This window comes from Chinchilla lanigera, unplaced genomic scaffold, assembly GCF_000276665.1.
Source record: "Chinchilla lanigera isolate Chin_1 unplaced genomic scaffold, ChiLan1.0 scaffold00052, whole genome shotgun sequence".
Taxonomy (NCBI): domain Eukaryota; kingdom Metazoa; phylum Chordata; class Mammalia; order Rodentia; family Chinchillidae; genus Chinchilla; species Chinchilla lanigera.
This window is the reverse complement of record NW_004955453.1, coordinates 3,475,505-3,487,326: the sequence shown is the minus strand read 5'-3', so window position 1 is coordinate 3,487,326 and position 11,822 is coordinate 3,475,505. Positions and strand designations below refer to the sequence as shown.

Genomic DNA, 11,822 nt, shown 5'->3' with positions numbered 1-11,822 from the left:
TTCCTTGGTCTTAGTGTGTGGACAGATTTCTTGCACGCTCTTGCATATCATTCTTTGGGTGACTGTTATAAATAATCTTATAGAATATGTGTCCTGTATTATACTGCTCTCCCTTGCAAAAATATCCCCCAAAACCAACACACAGTCTCTACTTCTTCCTGTTCTTCCTCCTGCAACAGTCTGACAACAGATGAAGCGATGGTTAAGTTTTGCGGGCGATGCCACCTCAGCACCCTCTCTGTTACCCAGAAGGCTTATAAAAACCCTTTCCAGGAGCTCTTCCATCAGGGCTGCGCTTCCAGCATCTTCCCTACATGATGTTGTTTTTATTCAACAAGGCATTTACTGTTGGCAATATATCTTCTCTGCTCTATCTTTCCTTTAGTGGCTCACCAAAAAAAAGAAAAAACAAGAAGAAGGCTTGTGTATTTCATTATTGGAACAGAATCCACCAAATACCTTAAGCCGAGCTGTGTTAGGAACAGCTGTACTTTTAGCCAACTGTATACCAAACCTCCCACACTCAGTAATTTAGTGTAATACTCATTTCTTCCAATCTACGGCAATGTTTTCTCCACATCTTCCCAGAGTATTTGCTGACAAAGAAATGCCTTTCGGTTTGTCGACAGATCATTTACTGTTCATTGTTTCTGCTGTTTTCTGCTGCAGGAGAAAGAAAAAGTGTTTGCCTGGTGGTAGGTGATTTTTGCCTTATGCTATTATGCAAGAAACTTCAGAAGAGCTTTCCAAATATTTATCATTGCTTAGGGAAATATCAAAAAGTACTGGGCTGAACAGCACATAACTTTAAACATCGCTGGGGAAAAAATTGTGGGAGTTTGTCTTCATGTTCAGAAAGCTGTTTTAAATGCCTTGCAAATTGTGAGGATTTCACTCTGTTGTTGACGAATTATCTCAAGGTGCAAGGCACCCAGGGCTCAAGCTTCACCAGCAATGGTGGAGAGGAGCCGGCTCCAAATAGTTTTATCATGTTTGCTTTCTTTTCTTTTCTTTTTTATTTGAGACAGAGTCTCGCTATGTAGCTCAGCCTGGGCTCAAACTCAAGCCTCCTGCCTCAGCCTCCCAAGTGCGGGAACCACAGGTGTGCACCATCACACCCAGCTAGTGTTTGCTTTCTTACACGGAGGGCTAGCTTCTTGCCTCATCTGTAACAGGAGTGATGGAGAACATACACCCAAAGTCAGGGGTTCTTGGCCTAGCCGCTTCTGTCTGTGGTTCTCCTGGCTGTGGATTATTGGTATCACTTGCAGTTTCTTTATAGGAATCTTTTGTAAGCCACTTGGCCATATTGGAGGAGGATTGTGTGGTCAAACTGTATCATGTAATCATATAATCCTTCAGCCAGACCATTAAACTCGGACCGATTGCAGTCCACTGAAAGTGAGAGAACGGGGAGGAAGAGGGTGCTATATCAACCCCTGGCTCAAGACTCCCAATTCTTTTCCTCTGGGACACTTGAGAACCACCTGGGCTTTGCTGCCTGGCTGAAGGGTGAATGTGCCAGCACGGAGCTTATTCATTTTTGTTGCTGGTAGTGTTTTTTGGACCCAGACTCTCACTGTGTATTCTAGACTGAGCTTGAACTCGCTATGTAGCCCAGGCTGGCCTTCAACTTGCAGTGGTACTCCTGCCTCAGCCTCCTGAATGCTGGAATTACAGACGTGCAGCACCGTGGCTAGCAGAGCCAGATGTTAAGTATGAGGAGCGTCTATTCTGATCACAGGAGCCCACTGTGCAGGCCCCTGGCAGGAACAATGCAGGTGGAGAGCCAGAGAAGGCACTCAGGATGCCCCGACATGCCCCCTGCGGGCCAGGTGGGCCCAGACATGCTCGCCCTGGGCAGGACTCTCAGGTACAACTCCCTGAGACCATGGGTGCCTCACTCCCCCAGAGCTCAGCCCCAAGCAGGGAGCCCAGAAGGCGCCAGAGGCTCCCAGCCAGGTGCGGAGGATGCCCTCCTCCTGACTCGGTCACACTCAGTGTTGGCCTGGGTGGTCTCAGGAACGGGTGCTCCCACCCCGTTAGTGTCCTTATGCCAGGCTGTTGCTCCTCAAGGAAGCCTCCCCAGAATGCCATCTCCAGGCAGCTGCCAGGATTTGCAGTCGCACCCTGTGATCTAAGGCAGTCCCGGGACCTACGTACTCCGCTGCATGGTGCTCCCACATTTGCTAAGCCTGTGTACCCCATGCTGCAGCACTGACAAGCAGCTGGAAGACCCCCTTGCTATAACCTTGCCCTCTGGGGTTGCCAGGCTTTGTTGGCACTCTTGGCACAGGGCCTGGGAACCAGCCATGTGCCCACTGAGCTGCCCCTCTGGGAGGTAACAGCTGTCCCCGGTCCCGAACGGTGAGGCCGCTGCCTGTCCTCAGCAGGGAGGTGACCAGCCCTGGTGCCCGGTTTTGCTCACCAGATTTGCAAATTGTCCTTATCAGCAAGCGTGGCACCCCCACCCCCACCTGGGCTGGGGCTCCCCAAAGGAGCCGCCTTCAGACTCCTCCACCCGGATCCCTGGCAGCAGCCCTTGCAACTGTCTGGTCCCACAGGAAGGTGGAAGATTTCTTTTTATTATTTATGCAAAGTATAGACAAGGAGAGATGCGGTTTAATGCACCATGTGACAGCGTTTGGGATTGGAGCTGTCTGCCACCCAGTGAATCAGCCGTGAGCCACTGCTAATGTCCCGGGGGGCAGCCGAGGTCGGGGAAGCCAGGCGCCCACTGCCTTCTGACCCGATGCGCTCACACTGGACTCTGGCCGGGCCTGGGCTGAACTGTGTCCCACGCAGCACTCTGGGCATCTTGAACCCTGCACAGCGGTGGCAGGCAGGCGGGAGGAGGCGGCATGCACTGTGACCGGGAGAGTGTTTCCCTCTGCAACAGGAGAGCACGCTGGGTACCCGGTTGGAGGGCCCTGAGCTGGGAACCTGGGCTACAGCTGATCGCTGCTGGGGGGCAGGGGTCACAGCCGGCGGGGGTCACGGGGGGCGGGGACAGCACTGGAGACAGCACGGAGAAGCACAGCAAACAAGCAAGGGCAGAGGACCCCATGCCCAGGAAGAGCCCCAGCATGTCCCATGTACAGCAGCGGGGACAAAGGGCCTGGCATCCAGGGCCTGGCACATCCACAGGGCCAGAAGGCTGTGACTTGGCTCGGACCACAGGAAGAGGACACCAGGGTGCGGCCACCGGCTCATTACAAGGACTACAGCAAAGGCCAGGCCAGGTCAGGACACAACTACCATCCCAAGGGGAAGGAGCCTTGGCCAGCCAGATCCCGGCCCCCTGCCTTCCCCGAGACGCTGCAGGGAAGAGCTGTCCTCCAACAAGCCGCCACCAAGGTCCCGGTCAGCCAGGCGCCGTCCAAATCCAAGGACGCCAACAAGCAATGACAAGCGAGCTTCTGGAGCGGAGACTTCCCCGGGGAGGATGGGCTGCGAGTCCAATTGTCCTGAAACCTTCTGCAAGCGCCGGGATTATAAATAGCATGATTGGTGGCCTGTATTTTTCTCCATAAACTCTCCCAAGCTCCTCCTCCCGTGGATCAATGGCTGTGCAGGGCCGAAGCCTGGAGGGCCGGCCAGCCGCTGGACTCAAAGCCTGGGGGTGCCTCGGCCTCTTCACAACCCCCTTCGTACCCACTGAGGGCTGGGGAAGGTGAGGGCCTGCGGCTCTCGCAGAGGGAGAAGGAAAGGGGAAATGGTCATTTTAAATGGTCCTCTCTGCATTTTAAGGGGTGGGAGACAAAGTAATTCATATCTGTAAAATGAAACCTCTCTTCTGCAGTCTTGCTGGTAGTGGCCATGGAACAGGGAAGGAAAGCTGGAGTCTGGGCTTGGCTGGTACACATGGCCCCAAGAGGAGAATGGTAGGGTGTATAGAGTGCTTGGCCTCTCGACAAGCTGGGAGCCAGCACAGAAAGGAAAAACAGCTCCTTTTAATAACGCAGCCAGCCAAGGGGCAGCAAGTGAAAGAGACAGCAGACCCCAGCAGCTGGACAGGTCCTGCCCTTGGGCGCCTAAACCTCAGCAAAGCTGGGACTGCACCCAGTTTTGTGAGAGTAGCACCCTGGGGAGGGGAGGAACTGGGGGACCATGAGCTGGGATACGGTCAGCCCACCCACAGGGCCAGGAGGGGACAGCCAAACCCCTGGAGTACCTCAGACATCCTGGGCCCCGAGCTGGAGCTAGCCCAGCCCCGCTCACTGGAGTCCCTCCTGGGCCATCTTTGCAGCTCGAGCCAGATCCTTCCTAGCTCTGTGCAAAGGGGGGGGGGGCACCGGCTTTCAGGGCACCCTGGGCACCCTGAGCACTAAGGACCCCCAGTCAGGCTCACGTGGAGCCAGGGTGGGGCTGGGAGGACCACTGAGAGCTGTGCAGTCCTGGGGAAGGGGCACTGGGCCTAAAGGAGGAGACTCCCATGCCAGGGTCACCCCTGGGATCAAGGGCCAGGGGCAAAGCTGCGGGTGGCAGAACCAGGTCCAGTACAGAGACCCAGCCAGCCTCTGAAGACACTGCCAAGGCAGGAGCTGTGGGCGAGCTCATGGCCACGCAGGTGGACACCTGGAAGCTTCAGCACAGCTACCCCATGGCCCCCGGCTCCTTTGTTTCCCTGCTATTAAATGCTGAGCGGAAGATTGCTTTCCGCCATCCCAATAAGCCGCCTGCTGCGTTGGGGAGCCCTGGCTACAGCCAGCCCACGTGTCATATCATCACTGGGAAGGGCCTTCCAGGCTCGGCTGACGGCCCCTCACTCAACACAAGGGAAACTGAGGCTGGGTGAGCCTCAGTTTCTTCCACCCTGGGAGGACCACAGTCTGCCTGCCAATCCCCAGGCGACCTTGAGCACAGGGCCTAGTAGCCACAGAAGCAGTCGTGGTCTGGGCCACAGGCATCATCTCCGGACACCTAAGCTCGTGAAGGCACAGCCTCCTCCAGACGCCATCAGGGTGACCTGTTGCTGTCTCCACCTCCCTGGGTCACTGACAGGATGCTCCCAGGCCCTGTCTGCAAAAGCTCTTTAGGGTGAGTGGGTGACACACAGTAATGCCAGGTCTTGCTGGGAAGCGCAGGCCCCTTTCCTGCTCACATCTTCAGCAGGACACAGATGGAGTGGGGAGGGAGGGCTCCATCCTGGGAGGGTCCCCGACTCCCCCCATTTCCTACGGCGTGCAGAAGAGATCTTCCTGCTGATGCAGGCTCCCCGCCAGCCCCTGGCATGCGGCCTCCACTGAGCCCCCAGAGCAGGAGGGAGCTGGGGACTCAGGGTGCCTCAGGCGAAGCCAGGGGGCTAGGCCTACAGCCCTGGTCCCAGCCAGGATCCCAGACCAGAGGAATGGGGTGGGCCTGGGGTGTGTAGAGTCCCAGACACCAGGACCCTGAGGACCGTCCTTCTGTCCCAATTGCCCAAGGGGCCTAGTATACATGTGCCAAGCCCAGGAGGAAAGGCCCAGAAATATAGCACCTTTATGGGGCATGGACCACCTCCAAGAAGCATGCCACAACCCAGGCATGGTGCCACATACCCGTAATCCCAGGAGGACTGCAGGTTTGAGCCCCGCCTGGGCAATTTAGCAACTTAGCAAGACCCTGACTCAAAATAACAAGTAAAAAGGACGGGGGATGTACCTCAGTGCCAAGACCCTGGGTTCAATCCCTAATACGGGACGGGGAAAAACATGCCACACAGGAGCCATTGGCAGGAGCTCTGAGCTGAGCTCTGTGCCCAGGACTGAGCGGGTACCCTCTGCAGTGCCCCCAGGCCTCAGAGCCCCTGCCCCTTCTACACCGCCACTCCTGAGGGCCCTTCTCAGCCCCAACCTGCTCTGGGCTACCATGTTGGTATGCCCAAGGCTCAGAGGACAGGGACTTTTAAAATGTCCCTCTCGGCTGAGGAGCTGACACAACAGGAGGGAGATTCACCACTTCAGGGTGACAGATAGGGACAAGGGCCCTGAAGTAAGCAGAAAGGACAGGAAGGAAGTGCAGGAGCCCCTTGACCCCATCCCTGCAGACCATGGGAACCCTGGACCCCTAGTACAAGGTTCCTCCCTTCTGCTGCTGCCTCCTCCACAGTGGAGCATGCTGGCGGGCAGCCGTGTCCCTTGGGTAGCCGTGTCCCTTGCGCAGCCGGGCAACTCTTCTGGCTCCTCCTCTCTTGGTCCCTCCTGGAGCCCCAGGCCCAGCCCCCAATCCCTCCTTTCCCTTTCTCACCCCGGAAGACACCGCTCCAGGCTTCAGAAGCCAAGACGTCCCAGCCCCAACTCTACAAAACTAGGGGTCACGATCGCCCTTCCCAGAGCAGAAGTGGGCCCCAAAGCCTGGCTGAGACACCACAGAAGCATCTCTTGCCTTCCAGTGCAGTGGTATGTGTAACTTTGCCGAACAGATCACAGGCCACAGGCTGCCCAGGAAGCCCTGGGCAGGGCTGTGGGGAGAAGGCCTGGCCAGGCGCAGTCAACGGGTGGCAGAGGGGACAAAAGAGTCCAAGGAGGTGGACAGAGGCAGCTAAGCCAGGGCAACTGGAGGGGCCGATAAGGTCCTTCGAGGACCAGCCATGTTGCAGGGCTAAGCCTCTCCCCAGAAGAGCCCGCCCAGCCCCGCTGGCTCTGTCCCTGGAGGAGGCCACAGCGACAGGACAGCAGCTTTATTGACCAGGCTTAGCAGCAGGAACGCAGCAGAGATGGGGCTATACAATCCAGCCAGGGGTCTGGGGACCTCAGTCTCCGCCACGTGTCCTGCAGTCTAGCCCACCCCTGCTCCAGACCCCTCCAGAAGTGAGGGACTGTGGGTGCCAGGGGCCCGGGCTGGAGGGGCTGGGAGGGCCAGGGGACCAGAGCGGGGCAGCCGGGGCACATGCCTGCCCGCAGCCAGCAGGAGGCGACTCGTGCAGGACAGTGGGGGCGGGCAGGCGGCCAGGCTCACCACACGGAGCACTTGTGCACAGGGTTCATGGGCGAGTCCCTGGGGCAGTGGAAGGCCCGGCCGAACTCCTCAAACTGAGACACACTGCCCAGCACCCTGGGGTAGGGCAACACCCGGGCATGTGGGTCCCAGCGGCTGCCCCACCCCAGCTGCTGGGCTGAGCCTCCGTGACCTCCCAGCCGCTCTCCCCAGCAGACGGGTGGGCGTTACCTATAGTGCTCAGGTGCATGCTTGTCGGTCAGCACCTGCAGGTAGATGGACTGCGACCGCCTCTTGATGCACCAGTTCTGGGCCCCAGAGGGGAGGGAGGGGAGGAAACAGGGAGGTGAGGACCAGGGCCACTGTCCACCTGCACATTAGCACCCGCAGGGCATCCCTTCCGGGTGACCCAGGGTGGGAGACGGGCTGGACACAGGGCTGGACCCCCGATGCCCGGGACCGAGCCCAGACATTGTGTCGCTGCCAGCACCCACCCCACACCTGGGCAAAGGCGATGAAGAAGAGCTGGTTGTGTGTGTACTTGAGCCGGTGCAGCGGGTGCTCTGGGCCGTGCTCCCGCACCCACTTCTGATAGGCCTGAGGGTGCAAAGGCAGGGAACAGCTGTGCCGCCTGCCCTGGGCACTGCTCCGTCTCCGTCCTCCACCCAGTGAGCTCCTCCCTGGGATGCTGGGTCCAGGAGACCAGTCCTTCCCTCACCTGCCCAGCTGGGCAACCAGCACCCTGCTGTGCACCCCCTCTGCCCCCCTCCTCGCACTGTGCTCCCGAAGGATGACCCTCGGCCAGTGCCACCCCCTCCGGGAAGCCCTCCCAGCTCTCCTGGTGAAGGCAGGGCTTGTGGCTCCTTCCTCTTCCAGTGGACACTGTGCAGGGCACAGGCCAGAGCTCAGAGGAATGGGCAGGCATGGCAACCAGCTCTCCAGGCTAGGGTTCTCATCAGGTCCCTCTGTGCCCGGCAGGGACAGAAGACAGGCAGGATGGCTCACGTAGTAGGCCAGCTTCAGGCCACCCATGTCCGCAATGTTCTCCCCAAGCGTGTGCTTCCCATTCACCTGCCAGAAGGGAAGAGGCGGGGGCTGCATGGGGCTCTCAACCCCAGCCCACCCCTCTCTCCCTTTCCAAAGCCTTCTTCCTTTTCCCCCTCCCTCGCATACCATTTGAGTCGGTGCATCTCACTCGGTGCCATGTGCTTGTGCATGAGAACCCTGAGCATGTGTGCAGGGACCTGGCACAAGTGTGTACACAAGTGTGCATGCTCCCTGTCCACACCCAGCTGGTGGGGGAAGGTCTCACCCGCTGGTTGTAGACGGTAAAGTTGTCATAGAGGCGCACGATACACTCGGCCTTGTGCAGGAAGCGGCTGTAGGAGGCCTCCGTCCACCAGTGCAGCAGGTTCCCCGAGCGGTCGTACTGGCCCCCTGTGGGCGGGAGAAGGGCAGGTGAGGCTGACCCACACCCCCAGAGCCCCCAACCCCCAGCCCCATCACCCTCCCTGCCCCAGCCAGTCCCTCTGGCCCCAAACCTCACCCCAATCATCGTAGCCATGGGTCAGCTCATGCCCGATGATGGTGCCGATGCCCCCGTAGTTCAGAGACCTGGACCCACGGCAGCAGGTCAGGCCCAGCCCTCACCTGCCCTCTAGAGCTCATGCTGCTGCCCAGGCCCCAGGAAGCCCCTGGCTAGGGTAGGAGGGAGCCAGGGAGGCCACTGGGGGATCCTCAAGGTCCTGAACACTTGTGCCTCAGCTTCCTCGTGGGCTACATGAAAGGGGACAATGGTCATGTCCAGCTGCACTTTTGGAAATAATATCTAATACAGCTGATAGGGGCCATACAACCGGATTAGAGGAAGCAGGAGGGAAATCAAGGCATCCACATGGGCGTTTGCCTCCTTCCTCATCCCTAGAATCCCCCCGCTTGGGAGACGCTTAAGCAAGCCAAAATAGGAAGGGGCATCCAAGAAGTCTTAAAAACAAAACAAAAAATCCAATTATACATCCTTCTAAACAAGCCAGGATTAAGTGGGACTGTGGGGACCCAGGGTCTGCAGCTGTCATGACCCAGCCCAGTTCTGGAGCTGCAGACCCCCACCCACTTGCATTCAAGGCCCCGGAGTGGGTCTGGGTCCCCTACTCACTGTGGGAAATCGGGGTCATACAGGGTGGGCTGCAGGATGCCTGCTGGGAACACTAAGGAGAGGCAGGGTCAGCGGAAGACACGCCCACTCTCAGACCCCGCCCACTTCAGGCCCTGCCCCCGGCTAGGACACACCCCTTACCCATCTGGTTCTTGTTGGGTAGATAGTAGGCGTTGAGCGCTTGTGGGGGTAGCAGCCACCTGGGTGGAAGGAGGCTGAGTCACCTAGGGGACACACACTCCCCCCCAACAATGTCACATTCCTGAAGACTGTCCTGAAAGCCAACCACAGCTATCTCTTGGGAGTATAGCCTCTGGGCAACCACCCAGGCTGGCCCACCCCATGGCTTGCAGAGGCCCAGGCACCCCCACATCAGCCTGGCTTTGAGGAGGTTTCCTCCAGCAGTGCCTGGCCTTAGGAAGAAGCCCTCCTCCAATGGCCTCCCCTGAGCCCCAGCTCGAGGCCAGGCACCCACGTGGACTTGTCCACCTCCTGCCGGATCTTCTTGACGGAGAGCTGGATGCTGAAGCGGATGCTGTTCAGGATGTTCTTGAAGTAGGTCTTCTCGTGGACCTCGAACTGCATGCAGATGGCAGCGCTCAGGGGCAGGCAGGGAAGTGCCATGCCATCTGCTGAGGTGCCATGATGCTGTCTGTGGCTGGTGGTCGCCTTCCCTGGGGCCGGGCTGGGCAGGGCCTGGGAGCAGGGCCCACCTCATACTCCTTGTCCACAGCCTCGGGTTTGAGCAGGAAGTCCGGGTAGCCAACCATCACCATCATGTACTGGAGCTGTGGGGGACAGGCAGGTGAGAGGAGCCCAGGCCTCTGAGGAAGGAGCTCTAAGCCAGCCCAGGTGTGGGGTCACAGGTGATGTCATTCTACAAAGGCAACTCAGTCTCTTGTTCTCCCCAGGATCTGGTACCCAGTAGGGGCTCAAGTACCACATCACCTTGGCCCGAGCAGCAGCCTTGGTCTGGGCATCCATCCAGTCCAGTTCCTCCAGGCGCTGACCCAAGATGTACTTGATGTCTTCTACCAGCTGCTGTACCTGCCAGGTCAGGTGTCAGAGACCAAGGCTCAAAAGGGGAGGCTGACAACCTGGCCCCCAGACCTGACGCCGAGGGTACCCCTGGCCTTTAGTACCACTTGCTAAGCCCAGGGTGCCATGCTGAGCACCCTGGAGAGACCTCAGAGGTGAGGATCCATGCCCTACACCCACATCTTAAATCCCCAGCCTGGAAGGAGGACACTGCTCAGCATGTGCTCAGAACAACTCTGCATGTTCCCAAGTCCACACCTACCGAGCACTGGCAAGGGCTGGCAGCAGCCTGGCAGGGAACACCCCTTACAGCTAACCTAGCACCAAGGCTTCCAGGGGGCTAGGCCTCAGCCGCACCTGGCACACTAGCTCCTGGCAAACATGCCAGGCCTCCCTCCTCCACGCCCAGTTCTGCACCTGCGCATACACCCTCTACCCAGGGCAGCCTGACCTTGGCTTTGCTGGCAGCCGAGAAGTGCTCATGGACGAAGAGGGCACCAAGTGCCATGCCGAAGTGGCGGTTGGCCTGACCCAGGCAGACTCGGGCCAGCTCCTGAGGCTTGTCGCTGCCCTCCATCTCTCTGGCCAGCTCGTGCAGGGCCTCGCGGAAGGGCGGGGACAGGTGCTCACTCAGGACCACCACCACACGCCACACGAGGTAGTTGTGCAGGATCCTGCAGCAGTGAAGCAGGGGTATTCAGACGGACACAGGTGGACATTCAGACCTGCCCTACCATGGGACGGACCCGGTACCCACAACGCCCCCTGAAGAGAGGGAGAACTCAACCCAGGGATGCAGAAGCTCAATACAAAGGGTCATGAGCCCCTGTCACACGGCACCCACTGCTGGCACAAACCAGAGCCCTGCCCTGAAGGGCTGCACCAGCCTCACTTCCCATCTTCCTGTGGGTGGACTGTGGGCACTCGGGGCTGACTGTGTCTCAGGGCTGGCCTTGGGCTGCCCTGCTCCTCCCCCAGGAGGGGAAGAGCCAGGAGGCTGTCCTCAAGGTGACCCTGGGCAGCAGTCGTGGCCACCCCTTCCCACGGACACACAGTTCTCACATAGCCCACAGCCCGGCGAGCAGCTCAAGATGCTCCCAGCCTGCCCGGCTCCCACAGCACAGGGGGCAGCGCCAGCCTCTGACCCTAGGGATCTGGGCCCCTGTTCAATGCCCCCTCCTGCCTGCCCGGGTGGCTGTGGGGGAGGCGGACACTCAAAGGTCGCCAGGAGCACAGGTGCAGGTGCAGAGCAGGGCCCTGCGGACGGTGGGGGGAGGGCGGCTGGGGCTGCAGCCCACCTGTGGGGCGTGGAGCGGATGAGCTGGGACACCTGCCGCATGTAGTCGGTGGCCAGCAGCACCACCTCCTCGTCCTCCGAGAAGTCTTCCTGGAAGATCTGGTCCAGCAGCCACTTCCACCGCAGCTGTGGGGCCGAGGGCGGGACCGCGGGGCGCGGGGAGGGGTCAGGACAGGCGAGGAGCCAGGTGCACCAGGGAGGAGGCCAGGTGCACAGAAGTGCAGCACCGTCCAGGGAGGGGAGCCTGGGCCCGGGCTCGGCCCCCACCCCACCTGCGCAGCGCTGCAGCCACACTCACATGTGGGGTGATCTTCTGCAGCTGGCCCAGCGTGACCTTGTTGTACATGGCGCTCACGTCCCGCCGCAGGTCATCATACTCCGACACCGTGATCTGGGAGGAGACTCTGCTGAGCC

General features: G+C 59.4%; 2 protein-coding genes across 2 annotated transcripts in view; both read right to left on the bottom strand.

Moving 5' to 3' along the window:
* Positions 1-11,822, bottom strand: part of LOC102005770 (endothelin-converting enzyme-like 1) — a gene marked incomplete at its 3' end in the record, with an annotated part of 18,438 nt that overhangs the window by 2,513 nt on the left and 4,103 nt on the right.
* LOC102005442 (endothelin-converting enzyme-like 1) lies at positions 6,647-11,799 on the bottom strand (the record flags this gene model as incomplete). Its single annotated transcript, XM_013520001.1, is given in 14 exon segments — positions 6,647-7,035; positions 7,150-7,226; positions 7,420-7,515; positions 7,924-7,989; positions 8,231-8,355; positions 8,465-8,532; positions 9,074-9,125; positions 9,215-9,273; positions 9,549-9,652; positions 9,787-9,861; positions 10,022-10,120; positions 10,563-10,785; positions 11,410-11,534; positions 11,707-11,799. Coding segments are annotated over 14 exon segments (1,362 nt in total), but the record flags the coding sequence as incomplete, so codon positions are not given.